The sequence below is a fragment of the Leuresthes tenuis genome, unplaced genomic scaffold (assembly GCF_036924035.1).
Source record: "Leuresthes tenuis unplaced genomic scaffold, fLeuTen1.0.hap1 SCAF_3, whole genome shotgun sequence".
In the NCBI taxonomy this organism is placed as follows: domain Eukaryota; kingdom Metazoa; phylum Chordata; class Actinopteri; order Atheriniformes; family Atherinopsidae; genus Leuresthes; species Leuresthes tenuis.
In genome coordinates this window covers 19,890,822-19,910,817 of record NW_027325357.1, presented here as the reverse complement: position 1 = coordinate 19,910,817, position 19,996 = coordinate 19,890,822, and the positions used below count along the sequence as shown (strand labels likewise).

The 19,996-nt window shown below is 38.4% G+C and overlaps 2 protein-coding genes across 2 annotated transcripts; both read left to right on the top strand.

Annotated features, from left to right (window-relative positions):
- The first annotated feature begins 109 nt into the window (after window positions 1-109).
- LOC140304188 (ammonium transporter Rh type B-A-like) lies at window positions 110-1,555 on the top strand. The gene has a single exon (XM_072383175.1). It carries the CDS (start codon window positions 110-112, stop codon window positions 1,553-1,555), a length of 1,446 nt encoding a protein of 481 aa, XP_072239276.1.
- Window positions 1,556-13,381: 11,826 nt separating this feature from the next.
- Window positions 13,382-19,471, top strand: LOC140303609 (translocon-associated protein subunit alpha-like). Its single transcript, XM_072382429.1, has 9 exons — window positions 13,382-13,519; window positions 14,920-15,038; window positions 15,123-15,216; window positions 15,308-15,435; window positions 15,864-15,998; window positions 17,165-17,241; window positions 17,812-17,890; window positions 18,340-18,433; window positions 18,611-19,471. Exons 1-9 carry the CDS (start codon window positions 13,450-13,452, stop codon window positions 18,673-18,675), a joined length of 861 nt encoding a protein of 286 aa, XP_072238530.1. The 5' UTR covers window positions 13,382-13,449; the 3' UTR covers window positions 18,676-19,471.
- The last annotated feature ends 525 nt before the right edge of the window (window positions 19,472-19,996 follow it).

Here is a 19,996-nt window from a genome sequence, read left to right as displayed (position 1 = left end):
ACATTTTTACACAGTGCTATTAGGTGCTCTTATCTGATTGAAAGATTGTATAAAAGGGTTGCTGCTGCAGCTGGGGACGCGAGTGTTCTGCATCGACTCGTGCATCAACATGACTGCGTCAACAAGTTTAAAGATGCGCCTTCCGGCGTTCGTCTTAGTGATGGAAGTTGCCATGATAGTGCTCTACGCTATGTTTGTCACGTATGATGACAATGCCAATGCTAAGCTACAAAACAATGAGACCAATCCGATGGAGAACTCCCTATATCGCGACTACCCATACTTTGCTGATGTGCAGGTGATGATCTTCGTAGGCTTTGGTTGCCTGCTGGCCTTTTTCCGCTTCTACGGCTTCAGTGGCATGGTATTCAACTTTTTAACAGCTGCATTCACAATCCAGTGGGCAATTCTGATACAAGGTTTCTTCCAGTTTTACCATGGTGGTAAAATTCACTTGGGGGTGATTAACCTGCTGAACGCAGAGTTTGCCTGTGCTGTCGTGCTCATCTCCTTTGGAGCCGTGATTGGGAAGACCAGTCCTATTCAGCTCTTAGTAATGGCTTTGTTCGAGATTCCTCTTTTTTCTGTGACGGAGTGGGCTGTCCTGAAATACATAAGGATTAATGATGCTGGCGGCTCCATTCTTATTCACCTGTTTGCCTGCTACTTTGGTCTGGGAGTGACATTTGTGCTGTATCGCCCAAGCCTGAATCATGGACACGCTAAAGAGACCACCAGTTATCACTCTGACATCTTATCTGTTATGGGAACCCTGTTCCTCTGGGTGTTCTGGCCTTCCTTTAACTCTGCTCTTACATTTAAAGGTGACGATCAACACCGAGCAATACTGCACACTTTTATAGGTCTAAGCTCATCCACTATCACAGCCTTTGCACTCTCTGCTGTATTCAACAAGAGAGGCAAGCTCACAATGGCTGATATTCAGAACGTGACTTTGGCAGGTGGCGTTACTGTTGGGGCCTCTGTGGACATGATGATTTCGCCTGTAGCTGCATATGCCCTAGGAATCATGGGCTGCACTGCCTGCTTCTTTGGTTACAGGTACCTGACCCCTTTTCTGGCCAAACGAATGAGAATCCAAGACCAGTGTGGTATTCACAATCTTCACGGGCTCACTGGCCTGATATCATCCACAGCCGGGATCTGTGCCATCCTCCTGGCCACCGAGGACACCTACGGGCCAAGCATGTATCAAATCTTTTCCCATCGGGCTCCACCTGTGGGAGATCCAAAGCTGCTTGAGCTGCAGATGCTGATTCCCGGGCTGAAGCCGGGCCTTGGACGCACAGCACAAGAACAAGCTCTCTACCAGGTTGCAGCTATTTTCTCCACCATTGCAGCATCCGCAGTTGGTGGGATTCTTACCGGAATGATCATGAAGTTGTCATTCATGGCATCGCCATCCGATGAGGACTGCTTTGATGATGAGCTTTTCTTTGATATGCCGTCTGACTTTGACAGCACAGACAAGCGCAAGACCTCCATAAGCAGCGATGAAAAGGAAAGGATTAGTTCCATGGACATCAAAGTCTAATGTGTAATGCACTTAGCTTACAGTCAGTGATGATGTAAACATGATTTTCACATGGTTGAATTATTGCCATCAGAGATGTAATGACGTGGATATTTTTACCTTGATACAGTAAAGCAGAGCTGAGAATGATCATGATCCCTGTATAAAGAGATGAAACATGCCAGCACAATTGCTATTTTGTATGCAAAATAGCAATAGGAAATGTATGAAATTTCTATTTTCTAAATTATATTTTGAATAAATAATAGAATGAAGTCTTGCATCTCTTTTTTCATTTTTCATCCCTTCTGTTGTTGCAGATTTTCCACAGAACATTTTAGCTTATCCTTCCCTGACGCTTCAATAAGATAAGCAGCTTTACTTCAACATTTTAGTTTTATTTTACATACATAGTCCTTTGTAACTCATTATCCAATAGGTTCAGTGGTAACTTTTGTATCTATGTTTGCCACATATCATCTCTTATATGTTGCATACTTGATAACTAGACCATAATTCAGAGCAGGAATGGGTATAAAGCAGACCATTAGATTACAAAAGACATGTAATGTGTAAAAGACAGAAACATTACAGGTATATAAATCTTTAGCGACGTGATGTTTTAAATAATGTGTTAAATAATGTTAGTGTATATAGGAAGCTTGTACATCTGTCAAATTATATGAAAAAATCCCAACAGAAGCAGTTACGCCTTAGCTGATGCGGTAATAATAAAAAAGATCTTTTAAATTAAATGGAAAAACATCTGTTCCTATGGTTGAGTTTCTCACAATCAATAAGTAACTCATCCTCTAACCTGATTTTCTTTCTTGCCTTAATGATGGATGACGCATCAGCCCCGCTTTGTTAAAAACACTGTAACGATATTCTGAATGATCTTACTGTGAGGACTTCTGAATGGAAGAGTTCTCCACTGAAAAAATGCACCAGATTCAAACGTTTTCAGTGAGACGGTTTGAATCTTATGACGTTCACACATCTTTCTTTTTTTCTTTTTAGTGTAAAAGCAGCTGCACCACACAGCAGGTTGCTCAATTTCATAACTTTTTTTTTCCATCTGCTTTTATCTGAATGTTATTATTCTAAGCTGAATGTGGAAAATGTAAAATACTCTGATTCCTTTAGAATTTTTCTTTACCTGCTCAGTTAACACGAAAGGAAAATGAAGGACCCGATCATGTATTTGATAGAATTTGTTCATGAGTTTGACATCAAGCTTTGCTTTAGACAGTCTTATTGAGGTCATACACACCAAAGACTGTAAAACAACACACATCTGTATTATCATTTCACAAACTCATAAAAAATGCTTAATGTCAAATGTCCTGCGGGATCAAGGCTGGGCAAAGGTGTCTGCATGAGATGCTTGAGTAGGAAAATGTAGTCTTTTGTATGACTTCAGCAAAATCAACACACAAAATAATAATAACGCATAATGATCTTTCTTGCTTAATTATAATTAGTAATGAGATAATATGTATACATCCTCATATTGTATCTCAATGTTCTTTTGTATATCACTGGTACACCTTGGTAAGCCTGATAATAAATTTCTACCCTGTTATTACCAAAGCATGGAGTCAATAAAATGATTTAGTTTGATTACCTTGTTCTGGAAAAAGCTTGTAAATGGTAGCTAAGATTACCTGTTTTGTCCTGCTGTATTTGCCTCCCTTACGGTGCGTTTCATAGTTACAAAGGTTAACTAAAACAACAAACTGACTTTTATTAACTAATAGATTATATAAAGTGTCTTATCTTATCTCAGACAATTGGAAAAGAAAACTCCATCAATGTAAACTGCATTTTATCAAACTCATGGTGGAATGATACAAGCTTTGATATTGAGTTGATCCTCCTCTCTGACTGTGGGCATCAGGGTTTCTCTGTGTAACCATGACCAGGGGCATGTCATCTGCAAACTTGAGAGAAAAGCTATTACTATTGCAGGTTTGTGAAGATTAGAAATAAGGTGAGCAATAAAACACAACCTTGGGGGATTCCAGTGTTTGAAATCAGGATTTGGATTTGAAACCACTGACCAACACAAACTGATACTTATTCTGTAGGTCTTTCATCCATGAGATCAGTGTTGGGTTAAGCCCTAATCTTCAAAGAGGTCGCAGAGGGTCTCAGAGTGAACTATAACATAAATGCAGAGGAAAAGTCCATTGATAGATCATTCTTGTGTGCAGATAAGCGGAGTCCAGGTGGCTGTCTGTTCAGGATGGCTTCCACCAACAAGTTTTTTGCCTTATAGGTACGCTGGATAGGGTCAGAAATTTAGTTCTGAATTTCAAGAACTTAATCATCAAAAATAAATGCAAGTAAACGCATTTTGTTTGGCTGAATACCTTCATAGAATTAAGAAAGAAAAAAAAGAAGAGTGGAATAAAATACTGAAACAGTTAAAACTTCAAATCAATTCAGAGTTGGAAAAGTGTAAAGTATAAAAAGTATATGTAAAGTATAAAGTGAGGACTCCTTTATACTTTTACCATGCTCAGAATGAAAACTATGATGTCATATCCGCATATGGATTTAGAAAATTATCGATTTTATTATAAAAAGAAAAGAAAAAACAAAACAGAGTACACACATTGCATCTCTCTGTATGTCTCCTCTCTCTGTTAGATCATACTTGTACAACATCAACAACTATAAAAAGTTTATCGCTTACATTAATCATTGCTTCCTTAACAGTTACCATTGCCACCATATAAGATATATCAAATATAAGTGATCAATGCAAAGTACAGACAGCTTTCCATTTAAGAAGTCTAATGTCACAAATAATGAAGTTTACAGAACTAATAGCTTAAAAATGATTATTTGCTTTTGACAGGGTAAAATGTTTTTAGTAGGATTCGTTTAAGCTCTCTGACTTATACCAGCTAATATTGAAAAATAATTAGTGACAGGTTCAAACATAGAGATATGAGAGATAAGTGTCATTGAGTAAACCTCAGCAAAGATAAGGACGAGGAGGGATTTTATTACACCTTTTGCTGAGAGTCAGCATTTTAACATTGGTCAGACATCTATGAACACGTGCGAAGTAATTGAATTGCCTTTTTAATGGAAGTGTTGGAAAGTAAATTAGCACATTCATTCAAATACTTCACCTCAGAACAACGTTGAGATACTCTCACTTTTTTTCCCATCTTACTCTACCTTATTTTTTCACACCACCACATTCAAAAGGGATAACATTGCACTTTGTTATACTCCACTAAATCATTTGATAGATTTAGTCACCGGTTGCTTTCTAAGATTTTACACAATGGATACTTGATTGCATCACATTGTAAACATAAGCTCATCAGCTTTCCAACATGTTCAGCCTCTGACGTCTTATAAAAACTAATGGTTTAATTTTTATCATTTTTGGTTGCTGTATCGGTAGTTTGACCGATTGAACACTTCTTCCAGTGCTGGTAGCAGGTGTGAAGTGCAGAATAACCAGATATCATCTTTTATACTTAATTAATCTATCATTCTTTTCAAAATATGAGAGTATATGCATGCCATTTGACAATTAGGGTGGGTTGTGGAGGCAGCAGCTAACGTAGTTTCTGGCTGGTAGCCCAAAGCAGCGGTTAGGAGCGGGTTATAGACTCTGTTAGGCTCACTTCTTCACACCTTTAGATTGTTTTCATTTTCAAACGCTGTGTTTAGCCTCAATCACCATTGACCCACTTTTGTTTGTGCAGCTCAGCCACCTCTAAAGCCACAAAGAGCTTAGGTTTTCAGGTTTTTTTTTTTGTACTTATCCAAAGTTTCAAGCTGGGAAAACATTTGAATGAAAAACTATTTGCGCATATCTGGAGATTTGTAATCGGCGCAGGGAAAATCCACATACTCTATGTATCACAGTGTATGTAAGCTAGTTAAAATAAGAGTATTATTACTACTACAGTAAATCTTTTTTATTACTGAAATTGGCTGTATTTCTACATGTATTTCTACTAAAATAGTAGCCTTTTTATAATCCATGCAAATCATTCAAGTAAATAGCACACAATGCTTTCATCCAAGTGAACCGACAATAGACAAAATGTATACTGAATTAGTAATCAAATGTGTCATTATTAAAGAAACTGTATTTCATTTCAAGTTCAAATGGTCTATTCTCTGGTAGAAAGTCATTCACTTATAGAGGTGGACACTAAGAGGGTTTCTGTTTCATGTAAGGACAAACAGTGCCATCCTGTGGTGGCAGAACAAGCTTCAAAAAGATTGTTTCCGGTTTATAATCTCAGTAGCAACAGCAATGCTCGTCTCAGAGATGGTTTGCGTAGCCCTCTCCATCGTCTACACTGTCCATGATTTTTGTTCGCTGAGTTTGTACCGAAGCATACAGATCAGACATGATGGAAACAGCATCAGTGTTACTATCTTCCCTCTCTGCCTCTGCTGGCTCCTCTAAATGCACCACATCTGAGTACTGTATCTGTGGAGAGCTCCGGCCAGACTGCATCCTGGGAGCCTTGAGAGTCAGGTTGGCGTAGCTGTCCTGATTTTTGGTCTAGGATTAGGAACAAATTCACAATGTGCAGTAAATATACCGTGGGACAGTGGGTTTCTGGACAACATCTCTGGCCTTTCTGAAAGGCCTAATTTTCATGGAAACCTGTAAATCTGTAAAGATTACCTGTGAGTCAGGATTGACCCTCTGTGGATTCCTTAAAGATAAGGAACTGAGTGTTGAGCGTGGAGGATCTCCATCTGAATACACACCCACACCTGTGGACAACAACATCCCACTGTAAACTCATATAAATGCATAAAGGTACGCTCACACACACATACACACACAACCAAAGCACTTACTTGTCTGTGTGTAGCTTATGTTTCCATAAATAGGATTATCTTCCATATGCCTTGTACTCTGACTTGAATTTGACATAGAAAGATGAAAACAGGCCATGATTTTTAGAGAAAAAGATCACATAAGAAATGATTAGCTTCTCCTTTCTGTTGAATAGTACAAATGTAGGCCACATACCTTTGTTTTGCCCTCAGTTGGCACATCCCTTTTCCTTTTACAACAAAAAGAGTAAGTTACTCACAGATAGATACATAAGAATAGATCAATTGTGTGTGAATGTCTGAAGGCAAATAAAAGGATATACCTGAGCAAACTTTTGACACACAGAAGAGAATATTGCAAAATAGTGAGAGGCCCAGCATTATACAGAGAACAATGACGATCGCCTGAGCATTTCCTGGCAAATAAGAAAAAGTCCATCCTGGAAAAACCAGAAAGAAGAAGCAGAGCTACAATTACTGCAGATCACTTAAAGTTATTAAATCTTTAGACTTGTGTATAAGAGGTGAAAAGCTCCAGTGCTCATAGAGAGAATCCAATAGGCTATCAATCATCAATAAGATATCAATCATCCATTCATTCACCCGTCTTGTCCTCAGTATCCTTAGTATTCCTTACAAGGAACTGAATACCCAAAAGAACATCTTATCAGACAAAAGGGAGCAAAACAGGATTCACACAGAACCTCTGTTGGCCTAAACTCATTTTAGATAAGTGCCAAAACAACTTGGTGGGATTTTTTTTTTTTTTTTTTATCTTTCATTTTAGGAACATACTCTGAGTAAGTTGGAGACTGAATGAGCCCAAATTAAAGTTTTTAGCAAAAGATACAACAGTTTGAGGTGTATCAGGTAGCAGGTCAGCCTAAACTGCAAAAAATAACAGTGATAAACTTATCTGTGAACAGTCACAGCACCTGTGTCCTTGCACAATAGATTTATGCCAATATATCTGCTCTGTTGTCAGCAGAGGAAAATGTGGTTTTACCGAGACACTTGCAAGCATGGATGTGCAAGTGCTCTGTACAGCAGATTGTTGTTGCAGGAATACAAGCTCAGCAAAGCATGTTTGATGCATTTCCTACCCCAAAACCCTTTTGCAAAATGTGTCTTAGTCTGCTCTGACATTTAGCTGAACAGTTATCAAGCTTGACTTAAGTAAAGCAAGTGCGCTCTTTGTTTTGCTGCATCGCTACGTTTCAATGCAAAAAAAGTCTCAAAAGATTTAAGTATGTTTTTTCAGAAAGTCATGTGGACTGTCAGCATTGGTTAAATGACTGGAGTATAACCGGTAATGATAACTGTGGGGTCTCACACCAGTGTGTGAAAGCCATGTCGGTCCACAGCATAATATGCAGCTGTTCCTCAGTGGAGGCTCAGAAATGGGCATCTCACAGGACTTTAGGGGCTGCGCAGTCATCATACACCTACAACCGTGATTCAAAATCATAACATGCCCACATTTAGCATCGCAACTCTTCTGCATGTTTGAAAATTGTAAAGTCACAAAATGTTCTAGTCTGCAAAAATGTCCGAAATGTGATATTGTGCAAATATAGTATGTCCCAGAAATGCTTAGAATGAAGTAGGGGTGGGTGGACAGCACTGTTACTCCACTGACTGTCCCATCTGACTCAATAAAGTCAAACAGCTATTCACTTCTTGACTTCACCGTTAGTCACGGTCGATTAGGGTTAGGCATGACTCGGTTGGACATTGATAAAACGGGGTTAGAGTGAGAGATTCAAAAAACTCAAATGGTTGGGCTTAGATGATAGAAAATACCTGGTCGCAGGTTCCCATCATTTCACCTGAATGCTTCTTTTTACAAAAAAAAAAAAGAGGCACTGAAAACCATCCCATAATTTCTGCACCTTTTTTTGTCACAGTACAAGTTTTTAACAGGTGAGTAACTTTAATGCATATTTTCTTATGAGACGGGGATGATTATAAAGTTGTTCTTTGATTTAACGCAGCATTTAAACGCTTGGGTGCTACTTGTCAAAACATTTTTTTGAATATCTAAATGAGAAGAACACATACAGATCTCCAAAAGACCTTGTTTTGTTTTGTTTTTTGCCACTTTTTTTTTTTAAGGAAGCCATGAACTCTTTTAAGAAGATGTTACGCACACTAGAATTTAGCACACTGATGCCCACAAAGAAGGACAAGTCTATTTTAGTGCTTCATAGCTATCCGCTCCAATTTAATCAGTTTAGTCAGTTATAGACAAGTTTATCAATTATTACAGGCATGATCATAAGACATTATAATGCATTTCTAAAGCTGCATTTCATATGATCAACCTACAACAAGATTATTAAACAAGATCTAAAGTTTGATAAGTGGACGACATAATGCGTTAAGTTTATGAGTTAAGCTTCCATGATAAATCATACATCCATATTAAAGTGAAACAAAGGTTCCCTGTTTGTATGTTAAAAGTTGTTGTGATTATTTAACATTTCTAAAGAATTTTGTTAAGCTTTATAAGTACATTATGATATTATATGTATAACTGATTACAGACCTGACCTTTATAGAAATGTCACCAGCCGACAGCAATTTGTGTTTCTGTTGTATTGAGAAACATTTCTGAGTGGGAGAGACACAAAGATAAAGCAAACTGACCTTTTAGTGTGATCTTCAGGACGCCTGCTGCTGTATATGTAACTGCATCATCTAAACAGGCAGTTCAACCCGCCGAGCAAATTTTGTATTTCTTATTGTCATGTTTAGTGTGCATATGAATATGATCTGCTGATCCTTATTCAACAGGAGGATTATCGACTGACTGATTTATCTGTCTATTTATTTTTCAACTAGAGGCAAAAGTTGTCCTCATCTGGAAATTTGTTGGCGAGCACAGGACCTATTTACGAGGTCAGTCGCCACAAAGAACGATCAAATAAATGAGGCCCTAACCTAGTGATTGAAGACCATAGTTTGGCTCAGATTTTCTTTCAACTTCCGAGGTAACTTGGAGATGTGCTACAATTGTCGAAAAACTGCTCACACTCTTTTTGCTCAATATATTATTGCTGCGTCAAAAAAACAAGCACCAAGATCAGAAAGCTGTTAGCATAAAACCAATGAAGGCTGACAGATGTCTTGAGATAGAAATGTTGTGAAATGCAGAATAATGAGGTCCCTTTCATATTTCAAAGGGCAGTTAAATCCATTGGTAATCCAAAATTATCGATCCAAAGTCTGTTCTACGATAAGATTTAGCATTAGCATCTATTGATGAAGGTTCCTTATTTTTCACCGCATACGGCTGATGCAGAGTGTGTCATTGTGGCAAATCAAGAAGTGGTAAAAATGGTCAGCTAAGCAGCAGCAGACTAATAATCAACACACCAAGTACTAACATTTCCATTTGTAACTTCTTTGTTTAGTTCCCTTTTACGGACCATTGATCAACTATTGCATGTTTGCTGAATGGCTCACCTACAATCGAAATGTTAAAACTGATTTTCAGATCTGGTGTATAAAACAATATCGACTGTGCTGCAGCTCTCCACTCGCACCCTCCAGCATGTGCACATAAAAACCTACTGCATGAAGTGTTTCTTGTACTGCCATTGTCCTTCTATAACAAGGAAATTTAGTAATAAAAAACATATGAATCTTCAGTGAATCTCACTTCCATATTTTGGCAGCTCACAACATGCAAATGACATTTTTTATCCACCTTCATTCAAGACTTACCATTTGTAGTCCCATTGCTACAGCCTCCCATGGTATGAAGCATTCACAAAGGAAACTTCTCAATTTGTTGGCATAAACAGCATAAACTTTCACTTTGATTCCGACTAACAAGACTACAGAGCCAGTTGCATATTTGCTCTTGCACTGTATGATGCCACTGACTATTATCTGCTATTCTTTTTTTTTTTTTTTTTTAGTAAGAGAGCTGTTACAGGATGTGTGCTTTTGCAGAAAGCCACAACCTTTTTTTAGACTTTACCAACATCAAAAGGACAACTACAGACACTATCTACCATATATGACTATATTAAGACATACACTCATAATACAGTCTTATCTAAAGATAGCAGGTGATCTGTTACTGGATTCTATTGAAAAATATTTTACCAAAAAAAAAAAAAAAACATAAAACAAGCAACAATCCTTAATACAAAGAAAGTCTGTCATTTTTCAGTGACGGGAAAAATCCTCTCAGCTTTCAGAAAAAGCGGAGCATGCATCGTGTGCACTGGGTGCATAGTTGTATTCGGTATCTGTAGAAAGCTAAAGTAATTTTCTCCTAAAATTTTCCGCTTTTTTAGCATGGTCAGTTATCCCCACTCAACTTCATCAGCATTCTCACTGCTGTTTCACAGGAAACAGCTTTTTCTAGTTTTGTATAAAATATATATTATATTATGTAAAATGTTTTAGGGCATTTTTTTTTTTTTAGGTGACGTAGAGAAAAAAATATTGATACATTAACCAGTAATATCCCAGGTATTACTTTGTTTCACATCTTCTACTTTTATGAGAGCTTGAATTATTGGAGGCATGAGCTTTGTTAGTGAAAAACATCATTCTTCATCACTTTCTTGTTAAGCAGTTTGTCAGAGCAGCTTTGCAGGAGGAAGCCTTGCGTGGAAAAATCTTCTTTTCACCGTACATTTTCAGTCACAGTGAGATCCAGACTGGACCTTTCTCCAAATTTGAGACACAGCTGACTTGAAACAACCAGCATCATCAGTTAAACTACTTTCTCAAATGAGTTTTATAATCTTTTGCAGTGTTATGTATGTTCCCTGACAATCAGCCAGATGTACCAGCTCAAATTCTGCAGTCACTCTCTTTTAACTGTAGACTCATTTGAATATTTAGCCTTGGACATGTATTTGGTTTTGAAATGCAAATAACAAACTGACTCCATATATTCTACTTCCATCAGGATTTATTTTATAGGATTGTTTATAGAAACTGTTTATGTTTAACTAAATAAGAAAAGTTTAAAAAGGACATCTTTCCAAGTGATGATTAAATAACACCAGGGATTATATCATATTTTTTCTTAATGACATCATGAGACTGAAGCACACCTCCTGGGAAGCTGAACCAGCTCAACCTGGCTAAATACACCTAAACATTCAGTTTTGTGAGATATTTACGATACTGCGGGAGTGTAGTGTAAACTTATATTAGGTTTGTGTTGAATGTAATGTGGTTTTGGCCATACTTCTGGTACGGTGTTGACATAAACCACATTTAACCTGATTTCCAGCTCTTTGTTTACTGAGTCTGACTCTGTGCAGGCCTCTGATCGTATGTTTGTGATGACATGTTTATCAGAGGTCCAAAAGCCACCCGAGTTGTCTCTTATGCAGTAATACCACATTTCTACCAAGAACCACCTGGACATGGGAAAAACAATCCATTTGAAATATTGGACTCATTTGTCTAAGGCCTGTACACTAAAGTAGCCTGAAAACAAAATCCACTTGACCATTATCCATGATACAATTCTATTAGTCAGCAAACAGTAATAATAGTAAGCACACCAGCTCAAGAAATCTACCTTGATTATTGTGATAACAGGCTATTGCTTTATCTTGAAAATTGCTTCAGTGGCATTGCATGGTGACAAGATGCAGGTTGAGACCAATGCCACACTGGATAACAGTGTGGAGAGATCTGTCACCTCGAAACTTCTTTTTAGCATTTTAGTTAAATCTAAATTTTCACAAATGTATAACTGCATCAACTACACAGAAAACAACAACAGTTGGTGACTCCAGGGTCACATTTGTGCAGCGTGAGCAGTGATCTGCATACCTGAGCTTCACTTGAATTCATCTTGTGATTAAGAGCTCAGCTCAATGTTGCGCCTGGCAGACAGAACAAAGCACCACAGGATTCAAAGATGATCAGTTATTGCTGTTATTGAAAGTGACAAGCAACACCAGACTGTGTTGCTTAAAAAAAGGGGGGGGAGGGGGTATTTAAAACAATTTTTTTTTTTAAATGCAAAGAATGTCTGCAAAATGTGGCCTCAAAATGGTTAATCATTAATCTATGGGGACCTAAAGTTATTTTAGATATTTGCGTGATATTGTCTGAAATTAATTATTCAATATGCAACTCAAATTCGATGTTCCTTCAAATATGGACAATTAAAATCTGCATTTTGTCTTAAGTGGGAAGTTTAAATATAAAATGGTGGCACTTCAACCTTCACACATTGAAAAAATGTCCAAAAATCTGGGCCACGGTGAGGCCAATGCTAGACTGGATCACCAAAGGCCAAGCACCTAAATTTGGACAGAAGCAAATCTAAATAAACTACGTCAGAGGTTTTCAAAGTGTGAGGAAGGCTCGTCTGTTTCAGGGGATGACGGTAAGGAAACATTCATTTCAATTATATGAACAGCTCATATACGATTGTTCCGGGGAATGCTCCTTTCCTAAGGTCAGACACACACACAAAGATACCTTTAAGACCTGGTAAAGTTATCTCTCCTCATAAGTGTGTAAGAGGAAACATTTTAATGCTGATTCAATAGGCATCCAATAATTTAGGAAAAGAGAGAAGGTTGAATGACTTTGGTGTCTTTTTCCTTTTTTACCTCCATGTATCTGATGCACAAAGTTGGCAAGTTTTCTATAAAAAAAACCTCATAATATTCATATGTTAGTATTTTGGGTGTATGTGTGTAGGAGTTTTTGTGTTTATTTCGTCTTTCTTTTTCTTTTTTTTGTTTGTTTGTTTTATGGCCATTTACTCCAACTCCAATCCACAAACGGCTTTACAAAGTTAATGGGTTCACTGAATTATTGTACCGATTAACACACTAAAAATTCAAAAGTTGGGTTTCCCATGTGGGTGAATAAAAACAAACAAACAGCAAAAAACGACAACAAAAAAATTGAGGTTGACAAACTTTTTTTTATTTTGCTCAAAAATTCCGAGTTATCGGCGAATGCAACACAACTCTACCGGGGGCGGGTCTAACCTCGTGTAACCCCGCCCCCTGCTCGGCTCCTGTCCTCTTCTGCCTGAAACGCTGATGTGTTACTAACGTGAGACCTGAAGTCTGAAAAAAATGTTGAATTTCGGCTCTAAATCGTTGCTGCTTTTTCTGCTCGCCTTCCCGTGTGGATTGATATCTTTTGGTAAGTCGTTTTCTTGCCCACTGCCAAGCTGACGGTTGTCTTTGTCTTCTCACTTTGGGAACTGTTAAAACGTTATCAGTCCATATTGACGTGGCATAGTCACAGCTCTGCACAGGCAACTTTGTTAGCCAGTGCTTTTGCCACTGTTCACCCTTTCTTTACATTGCGTGGACGTTTAAATCGTAAAAGCGTCCACAGTACCAAGAAGATGTCGTCTCATACTGAGTTGAATGAAAGTGTTCGTCGCCGAGGAGCTGCTGATTCTCTTAAAATAACCTATTAAAGGACAATCTGGTGTTAAGTTTTTTTTTGTTGTCACCTTTCAAAATTTTGCTGGTCATTTTTGTCCAAATATATGAAGACTTTGTGAAACGACAGCCAGCAGCTCCCTCTTGCAGGGACACGTCACCATAGATAAGATGAGAACCGCTATTTGGGTTTGATTTCTTTCCACTGAACCACATTCAAGTTTGGACCTGATAATTGTTCTGCTGAGTGTTCTTTGTAAACCGTGTGTTTGCATAATATGTCTGAACTGATACATGGTGCGGATAACAGACACTATCAGTCGTTTTTAGATTGATTTTATAATCCTTTTCACCAAAAACATGCAAATACCCTCCTTACAGCCTGGTCTCAAGTGCTAAAGCTAGTAGTTGTTGGATATTTCTGACGGATGTTGTAAGTCTGCAAACAACCAAATATCTGTTCTTTCTCTCATAAAGACTGCCCCACTTTATTTTCCCAGCCGTTGTTTTTCACCAAACAGGGTATGAAATAAAAAGTGAGTGCCAGAGTGAGATAACCTGAGGGAAAATGTACCAGCTGAAGATATTTCTATTGGCTTAATAACATTTATTATTAGGCATTAAGTGAATACCAGTAGTTGGTAAACGAACTCCTCTTAAGAGTCACTTATAAAAAAAAAAAGACCTCTAAGAACTGATAATGGCAGATGTACAACTTTAATCTCAACTCCTTCTATAGAAATGTCAATAAATCGCCTTTTACCAATGTTTTATAGATTTCTAAACGGATACTGACAAGCAGAAAGCATCTGCCAACAGTAACCTGTTCAGATTTGTTCCAGTATTGATAGGTGAGGTGAGGTGAACAGTGGAGGTTACATCAGTCACATACAGAGCAAGTGGTGATGGCCTCCTTACAGCCAAACCCAAACTTTACCTGCGTTTTGTCCTTGGCAGGGATCAATTCTGGACACTTTGAGTCCAAAAAAAAAAAACTGGCAAAGAATAAATATCACTGTTGCAGATGTGACTATAAGATTCCAGTATTTCTAATATAAGTTTGTCAGTCTACGGTAGGTCTGTGTATTTTAATGCAACACCAAACATCCAGCGCCCCTCCTCTCACTCATACCGACTGCTCTGTCTTTGCAGGCCACGTCTATGCGGACTCTGACTCTGCTGAGGACATTGTCGATGAGGCTGATGCCGCTGTAGATGAGGAGGAAGATGAAGAGGAGGTGCTTGTTGAAGAGGATCAGATGCAGAACTCGGTGTGTACAGTATCTTTGAGTGTGTAGCGTTACGGCAGTTTCCTCAGGCAGGTTATGTCGCAACGCCTCTCTTATGTCCACCAGGAAGGAGACGAGGATGACTCGGACGAAGCTGCGGATAAACTCATGGCTTCTCACCCCGACGCCGACACTACCATAATTTTCACGACAGGAGAAGGTTGGTTGAGTTTTTCCGTTTTATTTTCATATTGACTAAATCTTCTATTTATTCGGGCTAATGATTTTAATTGCGTCTTTGCGTTATCCAGAGTTTCCTGCCAATGAAATTGTGAGGTTCCTGGTGGGTTTCTCCAACAAGGGAAGTCAGACTTTCACCGTTCAGTCGCTGGAGGCCTCCTTCCGTTACCCCCAAGACTTCCAGTTTTTCATCCAGAATGTAAGTGTGATCTAAAAGACCCCCCCCTCACACTTTTGTTTTATTCAGTGCATTAAAAAATGCAGCACTGAGTTGTTTTGCTTACATAGACTTGAAGTTTTAAAAGCAGTATATGTATAAAAAAAACCATGCTAAGGATTTTAAAGTGAGCATACTATGTTAGGATGGAACTTGGCATCCAAAATATTCCTCTCAGGTTTCCCATGTTGTATTAAAACAGTCAAACCCAAGCATATTTATCACAATCTTGTATGTTACATTTAAGTTTTCATTAAATCTCTTGGAGTTGAAGCCTTTTGTTTACCACTACTGCATCCAAGTCTTGTGTTTTTTCTTCTGTTCACTTAACATGGTGAATGCTACTAAAGTCTACGTTCTGTGTCCTAACATAAGAAAACCGTTGTTCAGATTGTGCTATGTGTTTGTAGTTCACAGCTTTGCCCCTCAACACTGTAGTCCAGCCGCAGGCTCAGGCCTCCTTCGAGTACTCCTTCATCCCAGCACAACCCATGGCCGGACGTCCATTCGGTCTTGTTATTCTCCTCAACTATATTGACACAGAGGTGAGAAGAAAAAAAAGTTCCATTGTGTAGCATTTGAGATCATCTGTTGGCAGAAATACGATATGAAATTCATGCCACTGCTTAACTTACGAACATAACTTCATGCTAACAGGTGGTAAAGTTCCTCTTCCACTAGGTCCTCCATCTATATTATCATGTGTCTACAGTATCCTAGAAGGGACATAATATAATACTGGCTCCAGAGAGGGTCTTTTGTGACTTTGGCACTCACTGTAGATTTCCTCCACACACTGAATGGAAGCTGGAATCTGTTACAGTTTGCATTCTCACCACTAGATGTCACTGACTGCTATATGCTGCCGCCCCTGAAAATACAACTTTTTTATGGTGGCTTTGTCAGTGTCCTTTCTGGCTTTCTATGTTTGTTTGTTAAGGTTTTATTTTCTTTCAAAGCACGCCTGAATGTTTATGATTCATTAACTTTTTTATTTTAAGCCGTCATCAACAAAGCAGTGTCAACAGCTCCATTTATTGATTTTTATTTTGTCTTCTTTGCATACTGGGAATCGCTGGCAGCATCTTGCAGTCAGTATTTCTCCCCGCTGAGCTTTGACTGCTTAATTGGGAATGTTTTACCATCAATATTATTTATTGAGTTGAAGTTGGCATATACAGAGGAGGTACAAAATTGACTGTTCTGTTAATAGATTTTACACATATCATTGCAATCTGCCCACCTACAGTTCTCTGTGGCCTTGATTCCTTTTATGAGCTTCAAATTGATTCAATTTACAGCAGATAAAGACTTAAGTAATAAAAATTAGAAATGGAAATCCATTAAAAAAACTTCAATCAGGACATATTAATGTATAAAAACACTGCAAAAGTTTGAATGTATAAATAAAGTGAAAATAAAAGAAGTGAATAAAAAAAACGATTATTTCCACAAATCAAACAGAGTGAATGACATTAAATACATTATGAAAATAAATTTAGAATAATCCAAACTAGAGTGAAATAAGCCAACAAACGAGCACAAATATGACTTTTTTCCCAGAAAAATAGAGGTTAATAATCATGATAGGTAACATTTTTTTTGTTGCTGTAACTTTTGTTTTGTAAAAAAACATCTTTTAAACGATTTCTCCTTTTAAAAGATCTATGACACGCATTGTCGCATGAACACCTGATTTTTCTCTCAACAGGGCAGTGCGTTCCAGACGGCCATTTATAACCAGACTGTCACCATCATTGAGCGAGAGGAGGGACTGGATGGAGAAACGTAAGGTCTTCCTCTGCTGAGTCTCTGTTATATCCTGTCACGCACATGCATCATAATGCAGATAAACCTGCTGCTGCTCTGCAAACTGCAAAATGTGAGGAAGACCACAAGCAACAGTGTGTCAATAACAATCCTCTGTCACTTCATGTCGTGGCAGTAGGAGGATGTATTAAAACCAATTCCTGCACCCGAGTTCTGTGCAGATTGGGAAGAAATGAGGTTATTTTGCTAACCTATTTATTTGTTCTGTCCCTGAAGCTTCTTCGGCTCTCTGAGGCATCACAATACCAGCTCTCTCTGACTACAGCAGAACATGTAAAAAGCTGTTAAAGGAGGTGTGAAATTGGCACAAAGACTATAACTGTCTGAACTGTGCAGCTGCTGCAAGCTTCACAAATTAGGCAAAGAAATAGAGGGTGTTAAAAGCAGCGTGTAGTTTTGTTAAGATTAGCTTTCATTCTAAAGACTCTAACGTTTGCTCTTGAGGTTGTTCTATTTTTCAGTGTGTTGCTTGTGCTCCGGTGTACTTGTAATTCTGTGAGTAGACGATTAATTAAGCTTTATTTGCAGAATGTTCATGTACGTGTTTCTTATTGGACTGGTGGCCCTGATGGTGTTTGGAATGTACCAGGTTCTGGAGTCAAGGACGGTATGTGTATGTCTTCTATCAGCTGCACTGTTTTCATGTGAAGACACTTTGGCCCAATCCCAATTCCTCTTCTTGCCCTTACCTGACCCTTTAGCATTCTGGCGGGTCAGGTAGGTGCCCCTTTTCTTTTGGAGGTGCTAGTCGTAGTGTTCGTCTAGCCATTCAGATGGTGCTGAGACCACCGTCGAAGGGCTGGATGGCAGCTATAACTCTACCCACATGAGAATAAGGAGCACCTTCCCCTTGCAAAGCAGAGGAGTTGCATCAAGGGTGTTAATTGGGATTGGGCCGTTGCTTGCAAATGAATGTCGGAGATGGAAAGAAGTGTTTTGTGTTGCGTCCACAGCGGTGCACATTAACGGGGATGTTGTCTATCCTTCGCTTACAGTCAGGCTGAACTCTTTTGTATAAAATATATTAAATGTTGTCTTTCAACATACATTTTTCAGAGAAGAAGAATTTCTGTGAAAGTAGAGAAGGGCACTGCTGGGATTAATGATGTTGACATCAGCTGGATTCCTCAGGAGACTCTCAATGCCATGAGTAAGTTCATCTATGTCCATCTGTCACTACGCCCTGAATCCTTTTCAGCTACTTACCTTCTCGTGTCTTTCTCTGTGCTCTATGCGGTGATCTCTTCCTTGTGCTAGTCTCATTCTCAATTAAAACAACGTAACACAAATTGCCCTACATATCTGATATTTACCTCCCGTCTTACAGGCAAGGCTTCCCCTAAAACGTCTCCACGGAAACGAACCAAAAGGGCAGCCGGCACTGACCAGTAAACATCGGCCAACTCTCATCCCTCATCTTTTTGTCCATAAGACTTGCAGATCTCCTCACTACAACATCCTGATTTCCGTTTTCAAAGGATCACCATTTTAAGCCCAAGCAGTGTTTTAAACATGTCTCTGCCTTTCAGGCTGAGCAGCGTCCTGGATTCTGCTGCTCTCATTAGAGCCTTAACTGTCAACTCATTTTTAAAGGGACTTTTTTTTAATCAGTTTACATGTGAACGGCATGAAAAATACACCGATAAGTAATTCACATTGAAGGAGTTGTGGTACGAACTGCCCTCTAAAAGAGAGCTGAATACATCCCTACAGAAGCTGTGATGTCAGAGCTGTAGTTGAGTTTAGGACCATTTTATTTGGAGGTTTGTTACCTGAATTATCAGAATGAAATGGACTGCATGACTTCAAAACAAAAGCATTTCATTTGTAGAATGAGGTCAATTTCTGTCATCAGGTTGACACCATTGTGCCTTAACTGCAAAAATGTAACATTAGGAAAAGAAATGGATGCCTCTCTGCTTTTAATGCTGTTGCATGTCTGAAAACTTTAATTTTGAGAGGCAGATTGTTTTAGATATGGCAGCTGTGCAGGTATAACAAGCACTAAAACGAAGCTCTCGCAATGTTTTTGCAGGATCATTTGTCTGTTTCTCTTTTTCTAAGACACACACGCACTAATAGAAACTGGTGAAGCGTTTCAGCCTCTACAGGGAGGTAAAAGTCTCAGGTTGTTTGCCATTATTTGTGATACGACAACTTTTGAGAAACAATAAAAAGATGAACAAAGTGTGTTTTTCTTGCGTGTTGCTTTCTCAGAAACATCTTGGTACTGATGGTGGTATCATCATTTGGTTGGCTTTTCATCTTTTTGTCAAGGGATTCATGAACTAGATACTGACAGAAATAAATAACATTTTCAGTTTAGGATAGTAAGACTGAAGTTTTACACATACAACATGCTTAGAAAGGAGCAGTTAGTGTTTCTCGTGTGATATTAACAATTTGTTTCCAGTCGCCATGAAAAAAACCAGTTCAGGCACTTGTTTTATTGATTTGGTTGTTTTTGTAGCTACTGGGTTAAAAACTCTTTGGGTGTCCACGTTATCATTTCATTATTTATTGCCACCTTTCCATGTGATATTTCCCAATGTAGAGGCTTTATTTTCCCAGTTATCAGCCTAAAATGATAAAGTCCTGTTCCTTTCTAGTGTAAAAAAGTAAACTTTTCATCTTTTTAAATTGGATTCCGTTGTTGACCTGCATTGTTTCCCTTTTGAAAAGTGTTCTTAGGATTGGTACCCCACTGACATAC

Bases quoted from the DNA above. Each gene is read 5' to 3' on its own strand.
- LOC140303609 (XM_072382429.1), top strand. From the start codon at position 13,450: ATGTTGAATTTCGGCTCTAAATCGTTGCTGCTTTTTCTGCTCGCCTTC. The intron at 17,242-17,811 runs GTAAGGTCTTCC...CTTTATTTGCAG, and splicing joins GAGGGACTGGATGGAGAAAC to AATGTTCATGTACGTGTTTC. The intron at 18,434-18,610 runs GTAAGTTCATCT...CCCGTCTTACAG, and splicing joins GGAGACTCTCAATGCCATGA to GCAAGGCTTCCCCTAAAACG.
- LOC140304188 (XM_072383175.1), top strand. From the start codon at position 110: ATGACTGCGTCAACAAGTTTAAAGATGCGCCTTCCGGCGTTCGTCTTA.